Source organism: Pseudorca crassidens, chromosome 10 (assembly GCF_039906515.1).
Source record: "Pseudorca crassidens isolate mPseCra1 chromosome 10, mPseCra1.hap1, whole genome shotgun sequence".
Taxonomy (NCBI): Eukaryota; Metazoa; Chordata; class Mammalia; order Artiodactyla; family Delphinidae; genus Pseudorca; species Pseudorca crassidens.
Window position 1 is genome coordinate 76,104,135 of NC_090305.1, and position 11,049 is coordinate 76,115,183.

Below are 11,049 nucleotides of genomic sequence, written 5' to 3' on the forward strand. Positions count from 1 at the left end.
ACCCTACGATCTGCCTAGCATCTAATCAGCATGGGATTTATACTCTATAGTACTTCAGTTACAATATTGAGTCTGAGTCTTACGATCCATCCTGAGAGGATGTCTCGAAAACCTTATCCTCCTTTAGCTATTTCTGTTGCAGATGGGAGCCAAATTCTTTAACACAGCTTCAATATACGGGTCTTTTGTTCTTTGTTGTCCATGGTGTAGAAGGAATTGAACAAAGAATTTCTATTCCTGCTTATCAAGGTGTTTTCCTAGTGTGTAAATGGGACTTTTTTTTTTACATCAGGTTGTAACAGCAATCATAGAATTTAAGCTGGAAAACAGCCTCAGAAATTATTGAGTTCTGTCTTCTTGTTTGACAGTGGAGGGCACTGAGACTCTCCTTGTGTTGTTTGTGTCTGTGCGAATGGTGCCTGGCACAGATCTCAGAGCTCAGGATATGCTTTACTCAGAGAATGAAATGGCACCAGTTAAGTGACTTGCTCAACATCCCACAACTAAATAGTGGCAGATCTGGGGTCTAGAAGCCAGACTCCTGGTTCTTTGTCTTGTGCTTTCCTCCCCAGTTTGGTGTCTTCTCATTTCAGTAGGTTTATCTTTACTTAGGTTGGAAGTGGCTCCTAAGGTTTAAGTTTCTGTCTGCCATCCTATTTGTCAAGTACTTAAAGAAAATAGTTGGAATATGTGCTTTCTTTTCCTGTAGAAGACCTACACTGAATCTTTTTATGATACAGTTAATATAATGTGATATGACAAAATATACAATTAGTCACCTTCTATTTTTACAATTTCAAACTTTGTGTGTACTTGATTATCTGAAAATAGGACACAGCTTTAAACTTTCACTGTTTTAGTGTTTTAATGCTTTTACTTATTGAAAATATCATTCTTTTTTACACTTTTCTTTCCTCATCTGAAATCCACTCCATCCCTCCTAGTAAAATGTATAAGAAATTGGACTTCCTGCTGTGTCTGATTTCTACATGAATAACTGTCAATATTTATGTTGCAGTTCTCAGAAGCAGAGTTTAGAGCTTACCAGTGATCTCAGCATCCTGCAGATGACTAGGAAAGAGCTTGAGAATCAAGTGGGATCCTTGAAAGAACAGCATCTTCGGGATTCAGCTGATTTAAAAACTCTTCTCAGTAAGGCTGAAAACCAAGCAAAGGATGTACAGAAAGAGGTAAAGCGAAAAGACATTATGAGCCCAATTATGGTTGGACTTAAAGCCAAAAGCAAATCAGATATTCATGCTAGTTAGAACTAAAGGGAAGCATTACCTGTCACAGAGTTGATACTGGGAGCATCTCTGGTGATTTCTAGCTGTGTATCATGATCCATATGTAGAGAATTCATCAGTAAGGTTTGGTCTCAAAAATATAAATATACAAAATTACGTTAAAAGTTTTTCTCTACCAGTTAGTTGATCTATATGAGAAGTCCTTTGTACCAGATTACTTAATTCACTGTTTATCTTTCAAAGACAGTATCATATTTAATTTAGAATACTTTTGGAAAGCTAACTGGGGCCACACCATAATGCTGTCTAAACCCCTCAGGTGACACTGGCCTGAAAAGTTGCTGATGAGAAAACTCAGCTCATACCCAGCCAGCCAAACATGTTCTGTGACCGTTTTTTTGGCGGCTTTAAAAAAAAAACCATGTTTAAAATGGTGAGGGTTGATGTTGGAGCAGAGACCCCACCCAGGCTTTTCCTGAGCAGAGAGAGCCTTGAAGTTGAGAGTGGGGCAATAAGAGCTGCAATCAGTCCTACTGGCCTTATACTATTCCCTGCATTGACTTCTGGCCAGCTTAGGGGATGGAGAAGGCTGATGCATTTTCATCTACCCGGCAGGGCTCACCCCAGTTGTAGACCCTCTTAAATGAAGGATTTGTTTTAAACAGAAGGAAGTTGAAGACAACTCTTTGTCTTAAATAACAAATTTTCCCAAAGTTGTTTTTAGAAGATCTGTTTAATCAATGTAGTTTTCCTTTGCACTTTTCTTTCCCTGTAGTATCCTGAACTTGGAAATGATTGTTGTTCTTCTGTCTTCATGTTTGTTCCTAAAGAAAAAAACTGTAACAGTTTTTATTCACATGTGGCCATATTGATTTTGTAATATGTTCATTTTTTATCTTCTTGCTAAGGATATGTATTTTGGGAGAAATCTCATTTTATTTGGTTGGAACACAAATTTTGTGCCAAAGTAAATATACTAGTATTTAATACTGTAAGCACTTTGTGTCCTTCCAGTCCACATGCCATAATTCTTTCAAAATCTGGGAAGAATGCTGTGGTTGGAAGATAATTCTGTTGTATGTTACTCTGAATGCGTTAGCCATTTTGTTGCATTATTTGTTTGCCTGTTTTTGGTCACTGAGCAATCAGTGCGAAATGCTTTAACTGTTACCACAAATGGCAGTGGCATGTTGTCACAGCATCTAAATTGTTGGTAGCCTTTGGATTGCATTAAATGCAGCACATTTAAAAATATGTCTGATCTTGTCAGTATGTTTCTTTTCTATTTTCTTGTTCAATGTTTTCATTGTGAAATGAAGTGTAGTCACCATACCATGCTCCTTTATGATGTGAAATTGCTTTTCTTTCCGTTTGTCCTGATGTCAACTATTGGATACTAGTCTGTAACTAAAACCTTCTTTAATGAGATTCTTATATCTGTGTAATCCACTGCAAATGAATTACTACCTTTTATTAATGCACATATATTCCCTTTCAACATTTCCCCTTTTTCTCCTTTCTCTCATAGAATCATAATGTGCACAGTATAATGATTATGTATCTTCAGCACTGTCACAGGTTAAAATATTACAAACTAAGCAAGCCCAGATATGATTATTTTTGTGAAGAAGAATCAAAGGTGCTGGTAATATTGTGTGGTATTTCCCTCTTAATCAGAACTGAGTGCATTTCTCATCTCTGAGATAGAAAGCAAGATGGAGCAAAATGATATCCAAGGGAGGTGTGACACTAAGGCTACAGAAGGTGACCTTTGTTCTGACAATTAGATTTTATATATGTGGCAGCTTTTGTTTGAACATTTAAAAAAGAAAAAGTACCTGAGAAAAGTAAAATTTAATCCTCAGTGTTAAGAGAAAAATAATGGTATACCATCTTTATATTTGACTTAAGAAAGCATCTATATATTTTGATTTAGTAGGAATATCTGTAATTTAAGAATTCATAAAACATTGAGCACACAAGTCCACCCTGCAAAGACTGACTCAAGAAAGTTGTTTGGCTTCACCATCTTGCCCTGGGGCCAGAGTCCTTCCCACCCACTCACAAGCTGAAGGTAAACAGCAGGATCTTCAGGACTAAGCTGCCTTCCTGTCATTCTCCACAACTCCTGGAACAGAGAAACGATTAAGTGCTTTGGTATAAAGGGCAGTCTGGATGTAAGAATGGTGGAAAAGGAAAATAAGGGAAAATTTTGGTCAGCAAATCACATTTCACTTATTCTTTATTAGTTACTGTTAAGAATCATATCATTGAGAATTGATTGTGTTCTAAGAGACTTAGTGCAGAGACTAGTCTAGGTACACTGAGTTTGCTTTGGCAACCTGCCAGTAACCTTTTGCCTCTGGAAGGAAGTCCACAGACCCCACAAAAAAAGCTGTCATGAAGTCCATGAATCTTACTCCTTAGTTCATTCTCTGGCATACTACCCAGACTTGTTCTGGGAACGTTGTTAGGTAACAGAGAGTTCCTTTCATATTTTACCTCCCTCTCTGTACCCGTGTCTTTCTTCCCACTTTATGGTGAACTCGCTGCTGACCCTAACCCCCTGCCTCCACCACTTCTGATTAATGTTTTTATACATTTGCATCTGTAATATTTATCTTTGGAGTGCATAATGATGAGCTCCTGATTAATCACTCTAAGGTGTTTGGATTATTCAGAAGCACCATATAAATGTGTCCTTTATTGAGAAATTTCTAGGATACAGGCGGAAAGGAACTATAGACTTTCCAGCCTCGTGGGCTGTGTTTAGGGAAGAGGAGGAATCTTTCTGGTATGCCAGACCTGTGGTATATTTATTTTATAATCAGCCCTTGTCTGTCTTTCTTCCTTCTAAAACCTTCAGAAATGGCAAAGTGGGGCAGTGGAGGCCAGACAAAGGCACAGCCAGCAGCAAAACAGTCTTTGCTCTTTGACTGAGAGCCCAGCTTGCATGTAAGATGCAATATCTAGAAGTGAAACCAGTCTAGCATTCCTGCCTTCTGGGGCATTTAAAGTAGGGGCAAACCATACCATGTTTTGCATTAATCTGACCTATGTTCAAGGGCTAGGTAGTGTGTCTGAAAGTCATATTATATATAGTGAACTGTTTTCCAGAGCAGGAAGTGGCATGTTTCACTATGGAAAAATATCAGAAACAGATTTTTAAAAATTATTTGTAATTGATGCTTATAAGTCTTAAATAGAGAGATAGAAATGTCCCAATCATAGTGATTGGTGCCTTAGATATATTTCTTTGCTTCATTTGCCTAGAAATTCCTTATCCAGAACACTTTAATACCCAATGACGCTGGGTAAAGGGAGGCCTAATGAGAGTTAATACTTTTTACTTCAAGACTAAAATAGCTTGGCTGACATTACTTACGAGGATATAAACTCAGACTTCCTAACCTTGTCATTTAATTAGGCTATGGAGTTTTTCTTCACGTGCTTTTCTTTTGCTCAGTTTGGAATTTTACTTTTCTCCTCTAATTCTCTTAGTGGAAAAAGTGACCCCTTATATTAGAAACAGATGACACAGTGGTGACTTCTCAATTTTTTTTTAACACCAGGGCCACAAAATTCTTACATAGAATCAAGTAAACATTAAAGGCTTCTTATTATTAGTGCAAGTGATTCTTATTCTCCTTATAACAAAAAGACTTGACTGTGGTGTTGCAGGTGACTAAACAGGGTCTGGTATATAAGCCTGACTAGACGCATAACTTCATACCCATTTTAAGTTGAGTCTGCACACTCTTTTTTCTTTGCCTTTAGTATGAAAAGACACAGACTGTACTCTCAGAACTGAAGTTGAAGTTTGAAATGACTGAGCAGGAAAAACAATCAATCACAGATGAGCTCAAACAATGTAAAGACAACCTGAAGCTGCTCCGAGAGAAAGGAAATAATGTAAGTCTTTGCAAACTTGGCTTAGCTTTGATTGAGAGGCAGGTGAGAGCCCTGAAACTGATTCTTCAGAGGACTTTATTACTGATTTGAGAAACTAAGACCTGTAGTACACGTGAACTAAGCTTTTCATTATGAAATTCCATGATGGAATCATTGGGCTGTCAGATTTTTGAGTAAGAATTTGCCCCTTTAACCTGTACACCTAGAAGAGCCTAAGGACTACCTGGAGGAAGAGCCTTGTCTGCAAAAAGATAATTTACCTAAGAACTGTCAGCTTTTCCCAAATGAATCTGAAGTTCTGTCACTAAGCCTTCATCTGGCTCTTGTTTTTCCCCCTCTGGGAAACAAAGCACTATACCACCAGGGACCCACTGAAGAAAGAGTGATACGTGACGATTCCTTAGCATTTGGCTGTATCAAAAAATGGAGACTTGATGGTTTTCATTTTGTACTAATAATGTTCTCACTAAGGCACATTTCTAAAAAGCTTAGTGTCTTCTGGGCCTCCTATAAATATTAGGAAGTATTTGGTCAGTTTCTCTAGGGGTGTGTGTGTGTGAAATTGGAACATTTTGGTATAAATTGAGTTTAATAATATTAATTTGTATTTTATTTGCTAGAGAGGCAGATGGTCTTTTAAAAGATGTTATACTAAATAAATGTTGTGTTATACGTTTTAATGATCATTGCCTTTGTGGGCCCTAATTGATGGATGTTCAGTGTGGTTGATTGTGCTCTGACTTATTCCAAACCCCTGTCATGGCTTGGACACTGCAGTGGGCATGAGCCGCATACTTCCTATGGAGAAAGGCACTCTGCTTAACTTGCAGCACAAGTACAAAAGAGTAATGTTGCATGGCCATCCAGTTACACAGTCACACTCAGAATGCTTATGAGTTGTGTCCAACTGTTCTTTGCTAAAGAAAGTCCTAGTTTGTTTGTTTTTTTTTAATAAAGACTTGTTGCTTAGGTAGAAGCCTTTCAGAAATTTATGAATTGGGTATGGAGGCTTTATGATAAGCAAAAATGGATTGCATTTATTTCAAAAATGTCAATTACAGAACTCTTCTGAAATCAGATCATAATGGTTTGGTTACTTCTCTCTTTTGTGTTAATTCATATCTCTCTGATGATGGAATTTCAGTCTACCTTCTACTAAATTAACCTATGAAGACATCTAGGATAATCAGAATGGATCCCTCTATATGATTTAGAGCCTATTTGAAAGTAACGTTGCTATTATTATTTATAGTTATACAAATAATTTACTTTAAGGGTAGATTTCCTATTTTTATGACATTAGACTTATGGTAATGACATATTACTCTGTAATAACACTCATTGTTGTAATTCCCTTCCAATTTAAAAAAATTACTGGGAATTCCCTGACAGTCCAGTGGTTAGGATTCCACACTTCCACTGCAGGGGGCACAGGTTTGATCCCTGGCTGGGGAAGTAATATCCCACATGCTACGTGGTGCAGCCAAAAATATAATAATAATAAAATTAAATTAAAAATTACTTGTATTCTTGTAACATCACTGAAAGCCCTGAGATTCAGCTGCCTGTCTTTATATACTAAATGTTTCTCATATGTTGTGTCAGATCTCTTGCTTGATTTAGAAAAATAAATGCCATGCATCACAGGGCATTTATTTTTAAGCTTGAAAGCAATACTATCTCAAGCAAAAGAGTTTTGGTTTAAAAAAAAAAAAAGTTTTTGATACAGGGATAAAATAAACCTTAGCCATTTCCAAAGGAGTACATTGTCAAATAATGGTTTCTGAGTATGGAACAAAAATAACGTACTGTCAAGCAGAGCATCAGCTGGTGAGGTATTTTCATTGCTCTGTCTTAACACGCTACATTTCATTAGGGAGTTGGGGACACCCACATTGCCTCCAGCTGTTCCTTTTAAACTGGTAGTTTGCCAACTTACATACCACAGTCCATCATTCTGGATTGTATTAGATGTCTTTAAAATGTCTTTCTACCCTCCCTCCCACCCCCCTGGGTTCTAAATCATCTTATATGATTTTTTTATAGCATAAAATGATTTTAATATCCCTTCCCTTCTTTAGCCTTCCATATTACAACCCGTCCCAGCCGTATTCATCGGCCTATTCCTGGCTTTCCTGTTTTGGTGTTTCGGTCCATTGTGGTAGAGAAAGGTACAAGCACTACTGTTGAGTCCTTGTCTGTTTGTTCCCGTCACCTGTTTGTGCCATATTTGTAATATAGTGCATGGCAAAACCACACAGGTATTTTGTTACCTGAAGCAAACCCTTCATTTAGTATGCTATGTATTGTGTCATACAAATGAACTGAATGATCAACTAATCATATAACATATTGTCTTGTTTCTTTTGTAGTAAAGCTAACTATGAATTAATTCCAACCTAACCAGATGTTAATATGCTGCCTTTAACTGAGTCTTTGTCTCTAGCAAACCGGAGTAAACTGTGAATTGCTGCAGCTTAGTACCCCCTTCCCAATTCTATGTTTAATCAGCTCTGAATGAGAAATGAAGAGTTTGCCTCTTTGAAGTTTTCAGCAAGCTTTCTTCCCCCTCCTCCCTTCCCTCTTCTTTTCCATGGTGTAGAGTTTCATTGTTTCAACCCTTTGCCTATATGACACTGTGGCTAAGAAGATGAAAAAGGATGAGAGTGGCATAATGGACCATTGGCTCACAATCTCAACCTCAGTATGCATTTACTTGTGAGAGTATCAGCCTGTCCCATGTCTTTCTGAGCCCTGATCTACAACATCGCAATATTTCTTTAAAAGCTAGCTTTCTCAATACAACTCAGAACACTAGTGAAAATAAAGTTTTCAAACAAAACAAATTGATATTGTAAAGCCCTCTGATAGTTAACAGAGAACAGCCCATCCATGCTCACCTCCAACAAGCATACTGGTTAGTAGAGCATATGAGATGATCACGTGGCATTATTACCCTGGACATGGTCTTTACCAAAAGCATCAGATAAGCAGGGTCCCTAACATCACTTGGCCATCTTGAACCCCTTCTGATTTTGTCTTCTGTGGTTTAAGATTAGAGGATCAAAGCTTAGACCATTTTCTTTCTATCACCTTACCCACCAGCCCCTTATATAAAACTATGCCAACATGTGAGTCTGGTTTTTATCAAGAAATAAACATTTTAGGCAGAAACATACTCCAGGCATTTATGGACATCAGTTAGCTGTCATATGTGGATACCCGAGTAAATAAAACAGGCTGAGCTCAAAGAGTTTCTTAGAGTACTCACTATTAGGCTTCAAAGAAAACTGAAAACTGCCCAAGAGTTTCCTGCAATGTATTCGGCTTCCACACAATGGTCCTCTAAAACAGCTCCTGCTATTATGGCTCTCCTCACACCTGCACTCCCTCACCTTTTTTTCTTTTTTTAAAATGTATTCTTATGCAAAGATAAGGTTTTTCTAATATTCTGTCAAGTATTCAGGACTCTCTGGAACCAAGGGGTTAATAGGTATGAAAAAAGAAGGGAGAATGTGATTTTGACTCTTGGTTTCTTTCCACACAGAAACCCTGGCCCTGGATGCCCATGTTGGCTGCCCTGGTTGCGGTGACAGCCATCGTGCTGTACGTGCCAGGTCTGGCCAGAGCTTCTCCATGAGAGCGTTTCTTGAGTCCGTACACCGTCCTCCCTCTAGAAGCTGGCACCACACTCATGCTGGGGACAAACCAGAACCATTTTCTTCCTTTTTACCTCTTAAAACAGCAGAAGTGCAAGAATACAGCTGTAGGGTCATTGCTTTAAATTATATAAAATGTATCTGTCTATAAAGAGGATATAAAATTGTGACTTTATTCTACTGTAAGCAATAATTTGCTTGCAATTTTTCATGTAATTTTTAAATTAGTATGTTGAAATTCTGAATATTATGGTGGCCTAAAGTAGGCTTCTTGGTACACCAAATTATTTATAACATTAAATTTATGGGTATTTTACTCTGAATTCTAATGGCCAGATAACTCATTTTTTTTGATTCGATAACTGCCCAAACCAAACAACTGATACATACATGGGAAGAGAGGCCCTGTGTGCTCAGTGCCTATCAGTTTGAATATATACACATATATATATATATTTTTTACATATTTACGCCATTTTTACTTGTTATAAAACCACTGAGCTATTGGGAACAAGACTTAGAGACAACTATTTGCGTGGATTTTTTTTTTTTTTTTTAAGGAGAAATACACTTGGAAAATACTCTGTTCTAGTGATAATTTGGGGAATATATGCACGTTTGTTCAGCCTTAATGTGACTTGATGATGTGGAGGACATCAACTTTGAAAAACTTTCCATGAGAGTGTGTATTTTCTTGAGCAAACTGAAGTATTTCTGGGAGCAAAAACATAGTAATTATACAGTTTCAGTGCAGTAAACCAAACTGTTGAGTCAATTGGAATGTAATTTATTAAACCTCATGTATTTAAAGAGATATTTTCTTTAAAAGCCAAGTTACTTTCTCATATACAGCATTTTAGGAAGCATGACTTTTTTTTTCCTATCATCTCTTCCTCCAAGCATGTTTAATTGAAGAAAGAATTAATATCTCTTTAGATAAGCTTTTACTGACTTAATTTGGTTAATGATATTTCAAAGCTAATTCATGTTCGAGGTGAGCTGTTGTTACCTACCAACAGATTTCCTGGTTGGGGAGGCAAATGGTCATTTTCTTTTTATTGTTGTTAATTGGGACGTTCTGTTAATGAGAAGCACTATTCCCAAGATTAATAGTGTTCCATGCACAGTAAAGCACCTAAACACTGCTTGATGTTACAAATTTAAAACACGGAAGTGAAGGTTTAGCTATGGTTTTTGTGCGGCACCACAGTTATGTCAATGAAGTTTATATAGGTCATAGAATATCCTAAAGTATCACATAGTTAAATTTTTCAGTCAGTGAAAACTGAGAGGGAATGTCAGTGAATTGGCTTGAATGTTCTGTGGCAATCCACAGGCCTAGCCGAATATTGAAATAGAAGTTTAGGATATAATTTGCCTTGTAATGTTTGGCAGTCATTGTTTATACTTTAAAGGTTATATTTTAAGCCATTTGGGGTTTGCTGTTGGGAGGATCACTAGATTTATGGAGGAATTAGTCACAAATGACTTGTAGAAAATACTGTCATATAGTTCATTTCATCATTTTCTGTTGCAGGAAGCCACTCCACCACAGAATGCTAATATGCCAGTGGTACCCAGTACCTCCTGTATATAGGTTATTGCAAATATTGTTCTGAAATGCTTAACTTCAGAATTACATTTTTTAAAGTAAATAATTGTTTTAAATCTATTTTGTAAAGATATAAAGTACAATAGAATTTCTGGAGTACGGATTAAACTATTTGCACTAACACACGTGATGTGCATGATTTAATAAAATAACTTTACTCTCCCTATGCATTTTTGAGTTGGATATCATTGAAATTCTTCGTACTGACTCTACTATTGTATTGTTAATAGTCTTTTCATGAAATGACTCTTTATGCAACATAATGTACGTTGGGTGTTCTTCAGGGTTTAAAAGAAAACACTGAGCTGTTTCCTCCAGGTTTTATTAGCCTTTTATTTAACTTACTGCTCTAATTTTTTTCCCTTTTACTATGGTTATTGTTAAAACGTGACTCACTTGCCAGACAAGTCTCTTTAAATGTAAAATCTAGCATCAATATTTACTTTATTCAAATTGAATAAATGGGTTTTTGTAGTGAACTGCCAGTTTTTCTTAAGAATATAAACGAGCCTATTCATAAGCAGTACCCCCAGTTTTGTTCAGTTTACTTTCAGGTTAAATAAAGAGTAGGGGGCTTCCCTGGTGGCGCAGTGGTTGAGAGTCCGCCTGCCAATGCAGG

The 11,049-nt window shown here is 37.0% G+C and overlaps 1 protein-coding gene and 1 long non-coding RNA gene across 42 annotated transcripts in view; one reads left to right on the forward strand and one right to left on the reverse strand.

The window, feature by feature from the left end:
• The window catches only part of SLMAP (sarcolemma associated protein), a 147,373-nt gene extending 136,777 nt beyond the window's left edge, over positions 1–10,596 (forward strand). For 25 of the 41 annotated variants that reach the window (XM_067754845.1, XM_067754862.1, XM_067754852.1 and 22 more), the window contains 3 exons: positions 1,019–1,190; positions 5,025–5,159; positions 8,707–10,596. In XM_067754845.1, coding sequence (XP_067610946.1) covers positions 1,019–1,190; positions 5,025–5,159; positions 8,707–8,799 — 400 coding nt within the window. In that variant the 3' untranslated portion in view covers positions 8,800–10,596. Of the gene's footprint in view, positions 1–1,018; positions 1,191–5,024; positions 5,160–7,240; positions 7,331–8,706 lie in introns of all 41 variants that reach the window. The other 16 variants (XM_067754848.1, XM_067754863.1, XM_067754855.1 and 13 more) reach the window with 1 other exon arrangement.
• On the reverse strand, positions 1,231–3,787 carry LOC137232578 (uncharacterized). Its single transcript, XR_010947080.1, has 2 exons — positions 3,313–3,787; positions 1,231–1,377 (listed from the first exon to the last, which is right to left on the reverse strand). It is a non-coding gene; the product is annotated as an uncharacterized lncRNA (long non-coding RNA).
• Positions 10,597–11,049: the final 453 nt, after the last annotated feature.